The following is an 18,024-nucleotide window of genomic DNA, read 5'->3' on the forward strand; positions in this document are numbered from 1 at the left end:
ACTGAAATGGGAAAAATTCTCAATTGTGCCATTATGGCCTCTGAATTCATTATTTAAATGTTCCCTAAGAACCCTTCCTTCTGTATGTATCAGGAAGAGAGGTATTCTATGGCTGCCTCTTTAGTGGATTAACTCAGTGCACATACTATTATTTACTTCATGTAATATCAGCCCTGTGAGGGAGTCCAGACAAGAAGCACACCCACAAGTATTAACTCTATATTATTCTGTTCCATTAACAGAATGTTGCATGTCTGAAAATACTGTACATCTTCCTCTCACACCTGGCCCTTACAGTCCAAGAAATTAGGAAGGATCCCTTTTGAAAGCAACTCCATTCCTTCTATAGACTCGGCCACCTCTTATTTGATTGTTGCCTACTCTGTGGCTTTTCCTCAAGGTCATTCTCACATACCATTACAGTTGAAGAAGAGTTTGAGGTGGTATAACCCCAAGTTTCTCCTGTACATTTGCATGCAATGGTAATCATTTTAAATTGTTGACTCTATAGAAATGGCCTGATATCTCTCAGCCTGGAATCCGTAGAGCATTGACTTTCTATTCTAAAATAGTCAGCTACATACAGTTCCAGAGAAGACGGAGAAATGACATATATAAAAGGCTCTTAGATCAGTCCAATTCTCAAAACATTTTTCTGGCAGAAGGCTATTTGAAAATTTCAAAGTATTGTTTTTAGATCTCTGCCAAGAAATGGTGGCCATGATAATCCTTAAGGAGCTATCAAAAACAGGCTGCATGATTTCTAATGTCTCATTAATGAGCTTGCTTGAAACAGTAACACATGACTGTGTTATTATTCTCCTACAACTTTAATATACTATGGACTCATCATATGAAATGATTATGCTTCTAATTAAATCACAGCAGCTATTTTAAAAAATGCTTTATTGTTAGTGGTGATAGATATTTGTGTGCAGCAGCCTGGGGCCTGTAAACAACTTTTAGCTAGGTAAGGCACAAAAAAAAATACTGGATGGCAAAGTCATGATTTGTGTCGACATTGATGTATTATGAGTAGAGTTTTCTGTTTCATTGCAGCCATCAGCTTAGATGTTGCTTTTGTCAGATCATTATAGCAAAATTTCCACTGAGACTGAAAACTCTAGAAGATGATGATTATTACTGCTTATCTTTTCAAAATTCAGCAGTTTCCTGGAAATGTTCTATAGGTACAATTGTTTTTGATGGATGAAGAGTAGGCTGGAGAATGTATTTCAGATAGGAGTAATGGCTAGTACTTGTCTGTATACTGGATTGGTACCTCTAAACGGATCAAGGCAGATTGATTTCCATCTCCAAGATATACTCATAGTCAACTTACTACAGAAGCTGCAAAAGAGATGTACCTTGAAAAATACATATTCTCTGTTAATTAATTATTAGCCAAAGGCAAATTACATTTCCATATAATCCACATCATTAATTCCTTGTCTATTTCTCTGGTTTTTTTTTTTTTTTCTTAGCCATAATGAAAGACGGAACACTTTCCTTCATCCAGTGATTGGCCAGACCCCAGGAGAGAACAACCATTTTGGATTGCAAAGGTTGGTGGTTTTTAGTGCCTTGCAATATTGGACATAAAATGGAAGTTCATGAAAGAACATAGAGCATAAAATTTAAGGATGAAAAATATCAAATGAAAGAAAATAGTCTCTTAGTTGTCTAGAAGTTTAGCTCGAGAAAAAAGGGCAGGGATTTGCCCAAAGGAGATTTGTATTCTGTCTGATTTGATGAATTCCTGGTTTAAGTTAATGTTAAGATCAATACATGGACATGTATTTGTGGTATGGAAGTATAAGAAGCAAAGTCAGTTTCTTGGGATTGTTAATGATGTATTTTTCCTCTCCTTCACCTGCAATCCCAGATCTGTCTTTGACATGTCAAGCAAAGCAAGTAGCAAGCGGCCGGCAGCAGTCACCAGTGAATCCTCTAATCACACAATGGTTTCAGAGGTACCTCAGGAACGACCAAATGGCAGGGTATGTTTGCTATATTGTGCATTGTGGTCTTGCATATTTTTCTTTTTGTGGCTCTGTTCTGATAGGGTTGTCCAAACCTTCTGGCTGTCAAGTTTTCCCATCTGAAAAATAAGGTGTAATTGATCTGCTACTGTGAAATTCACAGCACTATAGAACAACCTACCACATTGTTGTTCAAAGTTTAAAATCATGTTTGCAGTTATTTCACTTCATGCTGTCCAGGGGTAGGTTCTAATTTTTTTTACTACCGGTTTTGTGGGCATGGCTTATTTTGTGGGCGTGGCTTGATCGTCATGTGACAATTCTTTAGGATTTAGCAGAGGTAGTGGTCTACCAGACTTTTAACTGCTTGCAGAGCTGTACCGGTCTACCCATTTGTTTTTGGAGGCACCGGTCTACTCATTTGTTTTTTCAGGCACCGGTCTACTCATTTGTTTTTTCAGGCACCAGTCTACTCATTTCTTTTTGGAGGCACCGTCTACCACCACACTGCCTTTTAACACTGATCAGCTGTAGGGCAGCCCTTTGAAGCCCTGCGGCAAGAGTTTAAGCAGGTTTTGATCAGCTGGGACTCATGAGGCAGCAATAGATTGGGGGTGGGGGCAAATAAAAGGTAAGAATAACCAGAGGGGCTGGGGCGGGCGGGGGCGGCAGAACCGGTTCGGTGATGTCATATTGTCACTGCTACCAGCTCGGGGGAACCAGGCCGAACCAGAAGGAACCCACCACTGATACTGTCCAAGGAGAACTAGTTGATATTGAAATATCTTAGCATAAATGGCACACATGTAAAAATTCTACTTCACAAAAATTAGACATCTTTTTAAGGCCAAATGTCAAAGCCAGCATGTACCCAAGATTATGAGTTTAATCCATATTTAGTCATGCTTAAAAATTGATCCATTGGTACTCAGTTAGAGATAAGTTAATCATGTCTTATTGCTTTCAGTGTGCCTAATATTCTAATATTTATTTATCAAATTTATACCCTCAGAGTTCCAAAGGAGTCTAAGTGGTTCATAAAATATAAATCAATTAAAAAGTCAAAACTAGAACTAATATAAAGGATATAACAAGAATATAACAAGAATAAATGATACAAAAACTCAACAACCATCAGACTTAATATAATTAAGCAGGATTTCATTGTATTACCCACTGCTTGTTTTGCCTGCCCCAAACCTTTCTGTTTTATTTCCCAAAGGCATCATCACGTACTTCCAGGAAAGGAATTGCTTTTGGAAAACGTTCTAATTCCATGAAGAGGAATCCCAATGCTGCAGTGACCAAGAATGGTTGGCTCTTCAAGCAGGTAAACCATCTGTACTTCAGAAGATATTCATAGCCCCTAAGCTGCAAGTACATTTTGAAGGTCCCCAAACCAATTCCTGATTCTGTTGGTAAATTAGATCCACAGTTTAATGCCGAAATTCTTTTACAAAATGTTCCATACCCACGTACATAATTAAGTAGTTATTTGAGGGCTTCTGGGTTCTTTTCTGGACTGTCCAATTTGACAACACAGCCATGATCACTAAAGTATCTTTAGCCCTACCAAACATGACTTTCATCCACTAAAATTAGAGCAAATGCTATTTGGTGTGCTAAAGGTTGCCCATCTTTGCACAAGCTTCTCCTATTTTTCTCTCATCACAGTCCAGTCTTCATGCTTTAGGACAGTCAAGGAAATGCTTTTTAACTCACTACTTGGTTTTTCTCGTAAGTTCTTATTGAGCAAGAAAATGATTTGAAAGTCATTGGCTTATTTGATCATTCCACCGGTGAGTTCTAGTGCTGCCTTAGGCATGAAAGTCAGCTGGGTGACTTTGAGCTAGTCACTCTTCTCAGCACCACCGCCTCACAAGATTATTGTTGTGGGGAAAATAGGAGGAGGAAAGATAATTATGTGTGTTCACCACCTTGAGTTACCTATGAAGTAATAAAGGCAGAGATAGGTAGGTAGGTAGGTAGGTAGGTAGGTAGGTAGGTAGGTAGATAGATAGATAGATAGATAGATAGATAGATAGATAGATAGATAGATAGATAGATAGATAGATAGATAGAATCAGTCCATTTGGATTGCTATGCACTATATCATTCTTGGATTAAAAATATTGGGATTGCTATGCAACTGATCAAGATCTCTGCCTGACTTCAAAGGATTGGTTTTTTTGGAGCTAAGGCTCCTTCTCATAGGTCCGTGATGGCAAACCTATGACACGCATGCCACAGGTGGCATGTGGAACCATATCTGTGGGCACACAAGCGTTGCCCTAGCTCAGCTCCAGCGTGCATGCATGCGCCGGCCAGCTGATTTTCGGGACTTCCGGTCCCACCGGAAGTCGGGAAACAGGCCATTTTCGGCCTCTGGAAGGCCTCTGGGGGGTGGGGAAGGCCATTTTCACCCTCCCCAGGCTCCAAGAAAGCCTCTGGAACCTGGAGAGGACATAAATGGGCCTATCAGGCCCAATGTGCCATCGCGTGCCAAAAGCGGGAGGAGTGGGGGGGGTCCCATCTGCATGTGGGGGGAGGGTCCACTCATAATTATGGGTGTGGGCATGCGCATGACCCCCCCTGCACTCCCCCCACTTTTGGCATACGATGGCAAAAAGGTTAGCCATCACTGTCATAGGTATTTCCCTCCCAGTCACACTGGAGGCAGACCTTAGAGTAGATCTGTTGCTGCTTCCTATGGAAGGGGATAGCTTCATCCCCAGTTTTGGTTCTGTCTTTTTCCAAAGAGCATGTGAGTCTATCAGTTCTGCCAAGGACTCCCTTAAATCTACAATTCTCCTTTTTAATGGTTTTTTTTTTAATTCAATTTTTATTTACTGCTAACATTCCCTAACATTTAAAAGTGGATTAAAATATTGTATAAATCCAAAACAAAGAGATCATTTTCAGAAGTGGCTTAAGCATACGTTTCCTAAATTCATTGGCGTGTAAAAAGGAGGAAGTACGGCACAATCAGATTTGCAAGATTCAGTTATTAGTCAGTAAAAGTAGTTTTAGTCTGCAGGATCCAGTCTGGGTCAGTCACCCGGACCAGAGATTTAGTCTTCCGAGTTTTCGTACTCATGCTGGAGCCCATCCTCAGGGAACTTATCTCTTTCCAAATGGATCAAATCATGCTTTGGACTACCCTATGAGACATAGAATAAGGGTGTCCCACAGGACAAATGGGCAGATAATAAGCTCCTAGGAGACATCTATAGAGTGGGCTCATGGTTCTCCATGTCCTCTTCCATTAAAGCTGAACTCTTACGTTTGGCCAAAGCATCCTTTCCAGCAACACTCCCCTCCCCCCAATATGTGAGGGACAGCTCTGATGTGTTACACCATAGGGTGCTTTGGCTTCACTGTAAGAAAATGATACATTGAAATTGGAGAAGATCCAATTTCTATAGTGGAGAGAGGCCATTCAGTCCACCTACCTATTACGGGAAGGAGGGAATGTTTACAGAAAATTGCACATCACAGACGCCTTATTTCTTCTTTCTCAAGTGTGTGTTTGCTGAGATTGCCTTCTGACTTGTCATTCTGAGACTGGGGACCAAAGTGTTCCCTCTCACAGGAAGTAACTTCAGAACTAATCTAGATACCGCTTCCACAGCAAATGGGTGGGAGATATTCTATTCTAGATTCCATAGTTCTTGTCCTATCCTACCTAGCAATTCTATTACTTTGTCTGACCTCAGCCTGTCATGCCATTTTTTTTTTCACAGGATACGTTTTCAATCTATGCTGTATGTAGTATCCAAATTACGACATTTATTTGTTTTCAACAACTCTTTACAGGCCAGCTCTGGAGTCAAGCAGTGGAACAAGCGCTGGTTTGTATTGGTGGATCGCTGCCTTTTTTACTACAAAGGTATGAGGAGATTCAAGTTTAAAATTAAATATTAAAATTATATTTAATTATATATTAAAATATAAAGATATAAGGAAACTCCCAGATGCCAAACATAGTTTGAAAGCAATGGCAGGAATGTATGCATTCATTTTCTGTATATCTTATCAAACTAGATTTTCACCTTCACGCCCTCTATTGAGGAACAGTACTGCTATTATAGGAGAGACTGGTTTATTTTTTTATCTATAAGGGATGCAATATTTTCATGGTTTAGGAGAGATAGGAAAGGCAATATTTCTGTTGTGACGTAGGCCCAAGGAGTTATTACCTGTTGTGGCCCGCCAGCGGCCTGCGCGGATCGTGGCTGATCCCAACGAGGAGGCTGGTGTGGGGTCATGCCAGCAGCCTGCGCAGCCGGTGCTCACATCGGACAGCGAGGAGGCTGAAGAGGATGTGGTGCCAGGGCCTTCAGAACCTCCAGAGGCTCCTTCAAGTGGAGAGAGCGAAGTGGAGGAGCCTCTCCTCAATGCGTGAGCACGCAGGGCTGCCAAAAGGCAGGAGTGGCTACTCAGGAGGAGGAGGTCTCCTTGAGAGTAAGGTTTGGGGATAATTGGCCACTCCCTTAGCCTATTTAAGTCGCACGCAGTTAGTAATTTCTTGCTGGAAACAACAGAGCATTTTGGAGAGTGAGTGTCTTATCGTATCTTGTTTTCTGGGCTGGTTGCCAACCTTTGCCAGACTTTGTTTATTTTTGGTACGTTATAACTTTGATAAGGACCGTTGGTGTGTGTCACAATCCTTGGGAATCCAGAGCTGGGGCAGAACATTACCAGACACAATCAGTCCTAAAAACATATTTTATTAGAACAGCTGAGAATTACTTCATTCTCAGCTTAGTCCAAATTAAGTCCAAATTAAGTCCAAAACAAATTCTTAATAAACAGTTCTTCGGCCTTATCACCAACGGTGACTTCTTTGGCACCCTGTCAAAAGCTTTTCTTGGCAAGAAGCAAGAGATTCTGACACGAAACAAATGTAGCAAGACAAGAGATAATTGTAGCAACGTTGTTTTCCTACAAAGATCCCAAGAGCCGTTGCTGCTCTTTTAAGCCTTCTGAGAGGGGCCAATCATCTCCTGGCCTTACTCCCAAGTCGTTCTTTTTGCTTTAGCTGCTCTTGCCTTCTGGCAGCTCTTCGCATGTGTGCACTAGGAACAGGCTCCTCCTGTTCCTCTGCCTCTCTGCTATCCGCCTCTGGAGGCTCCAGAGTCCATGCATCACTCCCAGATGGCCCTGGCCTCATCTCTGCCTCCAATGCAGAGCCCTTGTCCGGGCTTTCCCCTGACTCCAGGACTGGCCAATTGTCCTCCCAGCCTCCTCATTGTCCAACTCCGCTGCCAGCTCCACAGTCTGCTGGCAGACCACAACAATTTCTTCAGTATGTACTTGAGAAATGCCATTCTACACCATGATGTGTAATAATTGTTGCCAACTGGATGGTTGTAAAGGAGACAACCCCACTCCTTTGATGGTAATTACAGAGGGCAGCCTACAGTTCTATGGTAAAATACTACTGGATAACCCATGACCCATTGAGTCATTGTTTCAGAGAAATTTGCTTACTTAGACAGACAAACCACTATGACCATGGGTGGACAAAAAAAAGCAGTGGGAGCAGGAGCAAGTTCCAACTTCCTGCCAGCTTCCCCATTGACTTTGCTTGTGGGAAGGTAGCCAGGAGCATCGGAAGTTATGATAACATGACCTCAGCGATTCGACAACTGCAGGGCAGTATGGTGACACTGCAGTGGACACAACTTTGCCAGTGCAAGTGGTATGAAGATCCTTGAAATTTCAGTCCCCACAATGGGCCTGATGCCTTTGGATGCATTCTTTAAATTAACCCATTGGAGGTACCTTGATTCAAAAATAGTTGCTCTCTGATGCATGCTTCCTGCCAATTGTGGATTACAATTAGACAGACAGGAGAGTTGAAGTACAAGTGAAAAGTGTAGATGTGTTACTGAATTTATGTCTCAGCTGGCTGCCTGTTACCTAGCTGGCCACTATGAAGGTAGAATGCTGGATAAGATGGTCCTTTGATCTGCTGTAGCAGGATTCTTATGTTTTTGTAATATTATTTTGCAATAATGTACTTTAACTCTTTCTGGCCAAACAATATAATTTTCCAGCAATACATAGGAATAATTTCTCAGATGAGTGATTACCTTCCCTTCCCTACCCTCCCTCCCTCCCTCCCTCCCTCCCTCCCTTCCTTCCTTCCTTCCTTCCTTCCTTCCTTCCTTCCTTCCTTCCTTCCTTCCTTCCCCAGCAAGTCCTTAGCTATTTTATCTAGCAATTAATTTTCCATTTTGCAATACTGCAGTTGAATGGCTGAATCTATAAGGTCAAAGGCTCAAGGTCCTAGACCTGCTCTTCCAGAAATCTCCTGAATCTTCTCACTCTACCCTCACCTCCACTTTGAGGGAGCTTGATAATTAGAATCTGTGCTGCCTTTTGTGGCAATTAAATGCTAAAAATATTTTAAAATGAAACAATTTTAATAGTGTCATTTCTTGCTATGTTGTACAGAGGGATGTGGCAAGTAGTTTCAGCCTTTTCTTCTCCCCATGGGAGATAAATTAATCTCAAAGAAGATAAGCAAAATAAAATAAAATACCTTTTAAACTTTAAATACCGTATTCAAAATACAAGCATTCAGTTTTGGAGGAGATAAATGCCACCTGATTAAAAAGAAAAATATAAAAAGATTGTGATGCTTGGAGCCAGCTACAAAAGGATTCTAGTCTGATGCAAATAGGAGTTTCTCTTGCAGAGTCTCAATTTACTACCAAGCTCAAGGAAGTTATAAATACAGACAATATCTTCATAGTCTGAAAAATAGGATAAAGTCTAAAAGTAGAGAGAATTTCCTCAGTAATAATAGGTAATTTTTATATGTGGCATGATATTTCTAGTAGTCTAGCAATGTAATTAGTTCTCTAAAACAGATGATTTGGGTATTCTTGTTGTTGCCCTTTCACAAACTTTGATTGATTGATTGATTGATTGATTGATTATGTGTCCTCAAATAGAAATTTATCATTCTGTGTAATATCCTGTTTTCCTTTGGACTTACTGGAACAATTAAGATCTGACAATGAAGATGCATGCATGACATTGCAGTGCATATATATTTATTTAATTTATACACAGCTGTCTACTCTGACTCCATGTCACCCACAACCAATGCAACTCTTTTATTTTTCCATATTCTGCCTGCCAAATTGTGAGCCCAACAATATCAGTATGAATAGCTGTCCTGTAACCTTTGGTTCTCACAGTCCTGCTGCCTGGGCCTTTTCTCTGGTAGCAGATGGAAAAGATGATGATCCTGAATAATTAACTAGACAGTATTGTGAGGTATAACTGTAACTGAGATGCATACAGGGATATGTGAGCGCTTGCTAGTCTGAACTGGAGAGAAGAGCAAGCATGAATGCATCAGGGCAAGGGGGGCACCTTTCATAGGTAGATAAATAGTTTATTTAATAGATAAATAGTGATTATTTTCAGGTCTTTCTTCCTGCCTGCCTGCCTGCCTAGAAATTACCCTATGCCCCTGGATTGTTTCTTAGTTGCAACGGTGATGAAGTAGATGGATGTCCATTTTAACAATTGTTAACTAAGATAAAGGAGTGTTGTCTAATTCTTTGTCCCTCCCTTTTTCTATCATGCAGATGAGAAGGAGGAAAGCATCTTGGGCAGCATCCCACTTCTCAGTTTTCGAGTGGCAGCTGTCCAGCCATCGGATAACATCAGCAGGAAATATACCTTTAAGGTCAGTAAAGAGAAGAAGTGGTCCTTGTATAGTGTTCATGAATGTGTAAATAGACTTTGTTCTGCTAGTAGAAATGTTTCGTAGGCTAACAGCACTATCTGAACTGGACCAAGTAGAAACTTTATTTAGAGGGGAAACAGCATTGTATCACACCCTTAAAATCTAGTTGGATTCCTAGAGTATACATTTGTACCTGCATGTATGATGTCAATGTACTGAACATGTATATTCTATGAGATCCTAAATCCTACGAGATTTAGCTCCAAATTCATTCTATCCTCCTTTCACTTGATGGATATTAATTCCTGTGAGTCTAGATTTGGTCAAATAGATCATATAATGTTTATTGAATAAATCTAGAGAATTGAAAGATCTTGTGGGACAGATTACAAAATATGTGTTCATTTAGAGATGTTTGAAGATTGTTTCATATGCAAAAAAATGCAGTATACGCTTTCTTTTCTATCTCTTCTCCTTATTTTTCTTTTTGTCTATCCACCATCTTTTTCTTACTTTTTTCTCAGTAGGTATTGCTTTTATGCTGCAAAAAAATTCTTAATAAAAATAAATTTTAACAAATTTCCAGTACACTCAGTGAAAATTAATTACTAGATGTAAGTACGTGCACATCTACATGTTACATATATCACGTACTTTTCTTATTGCCATCTTGCCCATTGTATTGTTCCCTAACTCCTTTCTACTCATTGAAACCGCTTGCTCTTCAGATGTTTCAAAACTGTCCTGTGTAATATTTGTTCCCTTTTTAATGATGATGAATTGGTTTTGATTGGAAACCACTAATACATGAGTTTACTTTGTAAATCTTCCTACATGTCCTACATGTGCACATACGTGTACTACATGTGGTATATATATAAAAAAGTTGTACTTAAAAATGGCACAGGGACTCCGAAGGTAAACATGTTTTTCAGGACAACTTGGCTGATACCATTGCATTAGACAGGATCTCAGAGTGTATATATATATATATATTGTTTTCTGAGGTTTTCGCGGGTGTTTGTATGTAGGTCTTTGGTTATTCGGGTTTTCTCACACGTAAAATTGGAGGTGTCTTGGCAACGTTTCGACGAAGTCTCATTCGACATCTTCAGGCTGGTGTTTTTGGCTTCGTGCTTCTAGGAGCAATGTGTGATTGCAGCTGTTTCTTCCTTTTAACTGCCAGTGGGGGTGTGAACTGATTGGGTGGGAGCTTGGCTGTGTTCTGATTGGGTGGAGGTGTGTTCTGATTGGTTGGGGGTTTGGCTGTGCTCTGATTGGATGGGGGGTTGGCTGTGCTCTGATTGGATGGGGGTGTGTTCTGTTTAGGTGGGGGCTTGGTTGTGCTTGGGTTAGTCTGAGTTGCAGGGGGATTTGAGCTGGTGAGCTGTGTTGCTGTTGTTTGGCTTCACATTCGTGGTCATGCCACATCTTCATGGTGGGTGTCAGTTTGCTTCATGTATGGATTGGAGGGGTTTAAAGTGGCTAATGATGCAGCTGTGGTCTGGCTTCTGGTTTGTGGTCATGCCTCATCGGTGTGGGTTTGCTTTTTGCGTGGATGTGTGGTGGTGACATCCTGTGTGGTTTTCTGTGGGTCTGGTGTCATTCTTTGTGTTACAGGACATGATATTGACTTTAAAAAGACTAGAACTATCACCAAAACTGAACACTTTAACAACAGAATAATCAGAGAAGCCATTGAGATAAAAAAACACCCACACAGCATGAATAAATGAGATGATACCTCCCGCCTACCAGCCATTTGGAAACCTGCCCTCATTGACAAATGAGTCCTTAACACAAAGAATGACACCAGACCCACACTCACAAAAACCACACAGGATGTCACTACCACACATCCACGCAAAAAGCAAACCCACACCGATGAGGCACGACCACAAACCAGAAGCCAGACCACAGCTGCATCATTAGCCACTTTAAACCCCTCCAATCCATACATGAAGCAAACTGACACCCACCATGAAGATGTGGCACGACCACAAGTGCGAAGCCAAACAACAGCAATGCAGCTCACCAGCTCAAATCCCCCTGCAACTCAGACTAACCCGAGCACAACCAAGCCCCCACCTAAACAGAACACACCCCCAACCAATCAGAACACACCTCCACCCAATCAGAACACAGCCAAGCTCCCAACCAATCAGTTCACACCCCTACTGGCAGTTAAAAGGAAGAAACAGCTGCAATCACACATTGCTCCTAGAAGCATGAAGCCGAAAACACCAGCCTGAAGATGATGAATGAGACTTCGTCAAAACGTCGCCAAGACACCTCCAATTTTATGTGTGAGAAAACCCGAATAATCAAAGACCTACACATATATATGTGTGTATATATAACATCTTAGAGAAGAGTATCATATTTCCAAATCAGTAGGAGTTCAGTAGGAATTATTCTGAAGTAACGTGCCTAGATTTTCAATATTTGTAAGAAAACAAAAACCATGAAAGTACAATATTGATCTTCTCCGAACTTCAGTATTGATGACAAGATAGCCAAAATTTATTTATTAATAATTATTGTGCTCTCAATTCATGTTCTGAAAAAAATTGTAATGGTATAATAGACTATTCACATAGATAATCGACATGGATGGGATGGGTAGATCTAGAAATATAATTTTTGACTTCATCCTACAGTTTATAGAAATATTATTTTACATCATGTCCTATTGCTGTAATATTTGAACCTACATTTTCCCCTAGCATTTTGAGACAACTCTCTGAGGGCTGTCCATGAGCTAAGATGCAAGGACTAGTTTTCCCAAGTTCAATGAAAGCCAAGTTGACCATTCAGTTTAAAGCTCAGAAAGCACTAAGTATGAGCCCAGTTCTGCTTTAGCAACCCATTCACAGTGACCACCTTTGCTCTTGGTGTGCTTTGCCTGCTGATATTCCTCCCCATTGAATTGCTTATTGGGTGTGGCTGATCTGTTCTCTGTCTTCCCTGTTTTTCTGTGTGAGGATCCCCTGGACAGGAGATCTCTTCTGATTACTGGTCTGCAATACATCACCCAGCCACCAAATAGGTAGTGTTTTCCTTCTGTTTCCAAATGCATGCATGCATGCCAGAAAGGAAAAATGAAGTACCAATGATAAAAATGATCCTGCATGCTTTATTCACCTGCAATCATTCCCAAAGGAAATTGTGGTGGGGGAAATTTTGAATCCCTTTGTCTAATGAAATACCTAGAAGTATTTTTTTAAAACCATGGAGAATACTGGAAACCCAGAGCTATATAAACAAACCCCACTGAGGATGTAGATCTTGAAATCATTACTGTTATATGACTTGCACATACATAAATGTTCATATTATGGGTTTCACTCACTGATTTGTGGAAAATAATATCTAGCTCAACAAAATGAAAGTCAAGAAGGCATATAGTAGTTAATGAGTGGCAATTAATTGTGAGACAAAACTGATGGGTAAATATAAACAAAAACTAAATTATGCTATTCATTCTCTACTGTGAATATTTAATGTACATAATAAAATATGTAATATATGAGCCCAATTGTGTGTGTTATATTGATCAGTAAATTTCATTAAAAGATCTGGATTTTTTTTTTCCAGGATCATTGAAACAGGCACACTACAAATGAGCTGGTTATATTCAGACAAAGAATTTGAATTTAGCTAATTCTAGAAATACTTTGATCTGGATTTGTAGCCCCATAGGATTGTTTTAAACAGAATGTGGTTGCCTCTATTGGTATTTTTTATATGCATGACTAGTCTTTTTATCCTAGTCTTCAGAAAAACTGTGGTATTACCGTGTTTCCCCCAAAATAAGACCCTGTCTTATATTTTTTGAACCCCGAAATAAGCGCTTGGCCTTATTTTCGGGGAGGTCTTATTATTTTGGGGCATGTGGAGCAAGATGGGGCTCCTCTTGCTGTCTTACCTGATTTCTAGCTCTACGTTTAAATATTTTTTGGGAGGGCTTATTTTCGGGGGGGAGGCTTATTTTAGTGCATGCGCTCAAAAGCCCGACTGGGCTTATTATCAGGGGATGTCTTATTTTAGGGTAACAGGGTAGTTCATGAGCAAGCTTTATTTAGGCTCAAAACATCCATACAGCAAATTACAAATATAATCTAAAACTTGGCAGTTTCAAAAATAATCTTTCCTTTGTGGGTTTTTTTTATCTGAAAATCTTCAGCTTTTAACATATTGAAACTCAGGAATGAAGTACATACAGTAAAAGTCTCTGTGTGTGATTTCCTAGACTCTGTTACATTTTAACCTGATGAAGAAATGGTTCATGCTGGGGAAAGTAAACAGAATATCATGCACTGCACAGCTGAGAGCAGTCAAATTTTGTCTATGTCCCAAATGCTGAGATAGCATTGTTAGGGAAGATTTAGTACTCCCTTTAGTGATTTCTCTAAGCCAAGAACTATGTCTGTTGTGAAATTGTAATCTTATTAAAAATCTGCAAGGAAATGGAATGTGAATACTTCTCTGTGGAGAATTCTTAGCATTGACATTCAAAAATCACTCTACCACTACTTAATCTATCCCTCCTTAATTTTTCCTTCTGATAAGAAAAAAGATGGCAGAAATGATGGGATAACATTGAAGTGTAACAGGTGGAAGATCACACTATCTGGAATGCTGTGAATGAAGATGTTTACAAAAATTAGGAAGTTTGAGAGATCTTTCTTCCTTGTTTGTGTTAGGAAGAGATATTGAATGTCTTGGAACTATTCCCAAAGCAGTAAATTTGTATTATCTGAAGTTTAATGTTGGCAGGTTTATGTTAACTCTTTCATTATTTTAATTTGGATCAATAAGTTACAACAAGCCATTTCACAGTAGGTTTTGTTCTCCCTACCATAAAAATGATTATCAAGGAGTTTAGCAAAGACAATCTGAGTAGAACCAGTATTTTGCATGCTTTTCCACTTACACTTTTTGGCTTATGCATGTCGTGCAAGGGGAGAGCTTTCATCCATGGTGCTGGAGAGCCAGAGGTGGTATCTTTGTATTAGAATTAGTGGAATTGGTTTGTGCTAAATTTTGAAGAGGATAATCTTCCTTTTAAAGGATGGTCAGGATTACTTTTCTGTTTGAAAGCAGTGTCTATTTGAACAAATCCAAAAATTGTTTAAAGATAAGAGCTGACAATCATGAAATGAAAATTTAGTGAAATTATAATGTTCCTAAGGGAAAGAAAACAAAATTGATTGCTGGTGAGTAAACTCTCTAGACACTTACTGGGATCTTTTTATCTCCCTTTCTCTCTTTCTATTCTTCATTTCTGCAGGTAACTGTATGTTGGATGGAAGAGATGCCACGAAATCACAAGAAGTCATTCTCTCCTCAGGCTGAACATGCTGGCATCCGGACCTATTTCTTCAGTGCTGAGAACAATGAGGAACAAGAATCCTGGATTCAAGCCATGGGCGAGGCTGCCCGGGTTCAAATCCCACCTACTCAAAGGTCAGTTGATCAAAAGATGGGTGGCAGGATTTTAGAACTGGTTGTGGACATTTCACTCTGCTGAATACACTATATAAGGGTGTTGCATCTATTGCTAAGTTCTATTTTATTTTAGATGAACTTGGAAGATGCTAGTGGCATGGCTAGTAAAATACTAACAAATGCATTGTCTCATATGGCATCATTCTATAGCTGTAAGGTTCTTTCTTCAGTGGAATTAAAATAATTGCTTTAAGACAATGTGAAAATGGTAGGTTCATGAGAAAGTTCAATCCATAATAACTTAAACTATTATATCAGATCTGCAAGAGGATGGTCAGAACCCACAGTAAACTAGAATCCCTTGTTTAGGATATGCCAATCCTAAAATATAGTAATGAATGCACTTATGCATTCTTCTCAGGCATGAAAAGACTGACTGTGAGAACCTTCCTCCTAGCAAAAATCATCATCATCATCACCAGCGCAGTATCCTTACCAGGGAGCTTGCCAAAGCTGAGTTGGAAGCAAAGACCAGAGGAGAAGGTGATGGACGTGGTTCCGAGAAGATTGAAAGAAAACCAGAGCGTGTTGCAAATAAGAAAGAGGCACTGGTGAAAACCAATGGCATTGCCAGTCAAGATACACCCTCTGAGCCCGGAAGCCCTTATCCAGAAGCAGCTCGTGTGCCAGCTGGAGTGGAGAGAACCCCACAGCCAAATGGTTGGCAGTATTCATCTCCAACTCGTCCTGGCAGCATGGCCTTTCCCCAGCATGATGGGGATACTGTTATCTCTCGTCGGAGCTTCGCACCTCGCACTAATCCAGAAAAGATTGCTCAGAGGAAAAGCTCCATGACCCAGTTGCAACAGTGGGTCAATTTGCGACGTGGAGTTCCCCCACCTGAAGATCTCCATAGGTGAGTTGTTTGAACACATGAGATACAAAAAATAACACAGATAACTTTTTTAAAAAAAATTTTTGTTTTTTTTAGAAACACCTCATTAAATACTGAGAAAAAAGTCTATGTTGCAGATTTAAATTGGTACCTAAGGTCCTGAAATATGTTGGCATTTTATACTTGGTACCACTCCCTCTTCCCCAAATAATTGTCCATGACCTTAATACACGAGGCTGTAACAATTTCAGTTTCTTTTCTGAAAAAAAAAACCCCATCATCTTCTCTGGGTGCCTTGGAATATGTTATTTTAAAAATTCACAATTGGTTTATATTTAGTGTTCTTGCATCCAGAAGAGCAGAAAAAGTATTTGGTAAGCAAATATTTAGCTTATTTACCAAGTGTTCCTGATCATGGAATGAAGTAATTATTATTATTATTATTGTATTTTTTTTTTTTTAAAATTGTTTGTCAGCTGCTCCTTTTAGAAAGTTTTCAGAGTACTCTGTAGGAATAAACATAGTCCAACAATATAAATATCGAGTGAGAGAAAATAAATACTAGCAAAAAAGCACAAAGAGATGAATATCTTTCCACTGTTAAGTTTACTTTTTGACATATGGACAATGAACTTTACTGATTTGGGGCAGTTCAGTGATCCAAATCTACAAGTCACAGTTTTAGCCCAAGTACCAAAGCAGCTTTTATCCTAATTGAACCTTATAAAGTTCAGCTTTCACATGTTATTTATCAAAAACTGACATATGTATGTATACTGTGCTACTCAAGGAGGTAGATCACGTGCAGGAGAGGAAACTAGGAGGGTTTAACAACCTTAATTATGAAGAATAAAAAATTAAGAAACACAAGCAAACAATGTAGTGAAACAATTGGAGACAAAAAGACACCATTAAGGCTTAAGACAAAACTGCAAATTTTGCAGCTTCTCCCAGTTTTACACATAGAAATCTGTGAAAAATATATCAGTACTGTTCAGCAGATGGTAGGCTGAGATTAACATAGTTATAGAAAATCCTAAAACCCCATACCAAATGTTTACCTTTCTTGTTTCTTTTGGGACTTGTAGCCCCAACAGATTCTTCCCAATGTCTCGGAGAGTACCTGATTATTACCCTCCCTATTCATCCCAGTACTCGGAGGATTACCAGTACTATCCACCTGGTGTGCGTCCTGACAGTATCTGCTCTATGCCTGCCTATGAACGTGTGAGCCCTCAGTGGGCTGTGGAGGACAAGCGCCACCCCTTCCGCAACAGCAGCTCATTCCAGCTGCGGGAGTGGAAAGAACAGCCCGGCTATAGCAGACAAGATATGCCCATCTGGATCCCAGGCCCCACACGGCAGCCAGTGTACTATGACGAAATGGACGCTGCCTCAGGTTCCCTCCGCAGGATGTCCCTTCAGCCTCGTTCGCGATCAGTCCCCCGCTCACCAAGTCAAGGATCCTACAATAGGGCCAGAGTCTATTCTCCAGTAAGGTCACCCAGCGCCCATTTTGAACGAATGCCTTCTCGAAGTGAGGAGATATATGCCGAGCCATCGACTTACATGATGAGACGATCTGTCAGTTCCCCAAAGGTAAAGTTCCTTTGAAGCTCCCCTCCTCCAAATAGATTTCAGTAGATACCCAGCCAAGTGAGGGTGGGAGGGGGTATAAGTGATTTTAATAATAATCTTATCTCAATATTTTATTTATTGTTTGTGCCACATAGCAGAGACTATTGAGGAGGGAAGATGTTGCTGAACATGAAGGAGATTTATTGATCAGTCATGTCAAGAGACAACTGATTAAGAATTGGAGTAACGGCAGGAATGAGCAGTGTCATTTCTAAGCAATACTTACAGAAGCTGATCTTAAATTACATTCCCTATTATAAACTGATTATTCCTCAATCTCAGATATATTAAGACTGTTTTAAACCAGAGGTGGGGAACTACGGCCCTTTTATGACTTGTAGCTGGCT

General features: G+C 40.1%; 1 protein-coding gene across 17 annotated transcripts in view; it reads left to right on the plus strand.

Moving 5' to 3' along the window:
* Positions 1-18,024, plus strand: part of PLEKHA6 (pleckstrin homology domain containing A6) — a 199,549-nt gene that overhangs the window by 136,408 nt on the left and 45,117 nt on the right. For 5 of the 17 annotated variants that reach the window (XM_060689782.2, XM_087889469.1, XM_087889481.1 and 2 more), the window contains 8 exons: positions 1,485-1,565; positions 1,886-2,000; positions 3,205-3,312; positions 5,799-5,871; positions 9,593-9,693; positions 14,987-15,162; positions 15,566-16,060; positions 17,128-17,638. In XM_060689782.2, coding sequence (XP_060545765.1) covers positions 1,485-1,565; positions 1,886-2,000; positions 3,205-3,312; positions 5,799-5,871; positions 9,593-9,693; positions 14,987-15,162; positions 15,566-16,060; positions 17,128-17,638 — 1,660 coding nt within the window. Of the gene's footprint in view, positions 1-1,484; positions 1,566-1,885; positions 2,001-3,204; positions 3,313-5,798; positions 5,872-9,592; positions 9,694-11,893; positions 12,743-14,986; positions 15,163-15,565; positions 16,061-17,127; positions 17,639-18,024 lie in introns of those variants that run through there. The other 12 variants (XM_087889472.1, XM_087889476.1, XM_087889479.1 and 9 more) reach the window with 5 other exon arrangements.

The sequence above is a fragment of the Pantherophis guttatus genome, chromosome 3 (genome assembly GCF_059756535.1).
Source record: "Pantherophis guttatus breed Tessera chromosome 3, ASM5975653v1, whole genome shotgun sequence".
Taxonomy (NCBI): Eukaryota; Metazoa; Chordata; class Lepidosauria; order Squamata; family Colubridae; genus Pantherophis; species Pantherophis guttatus.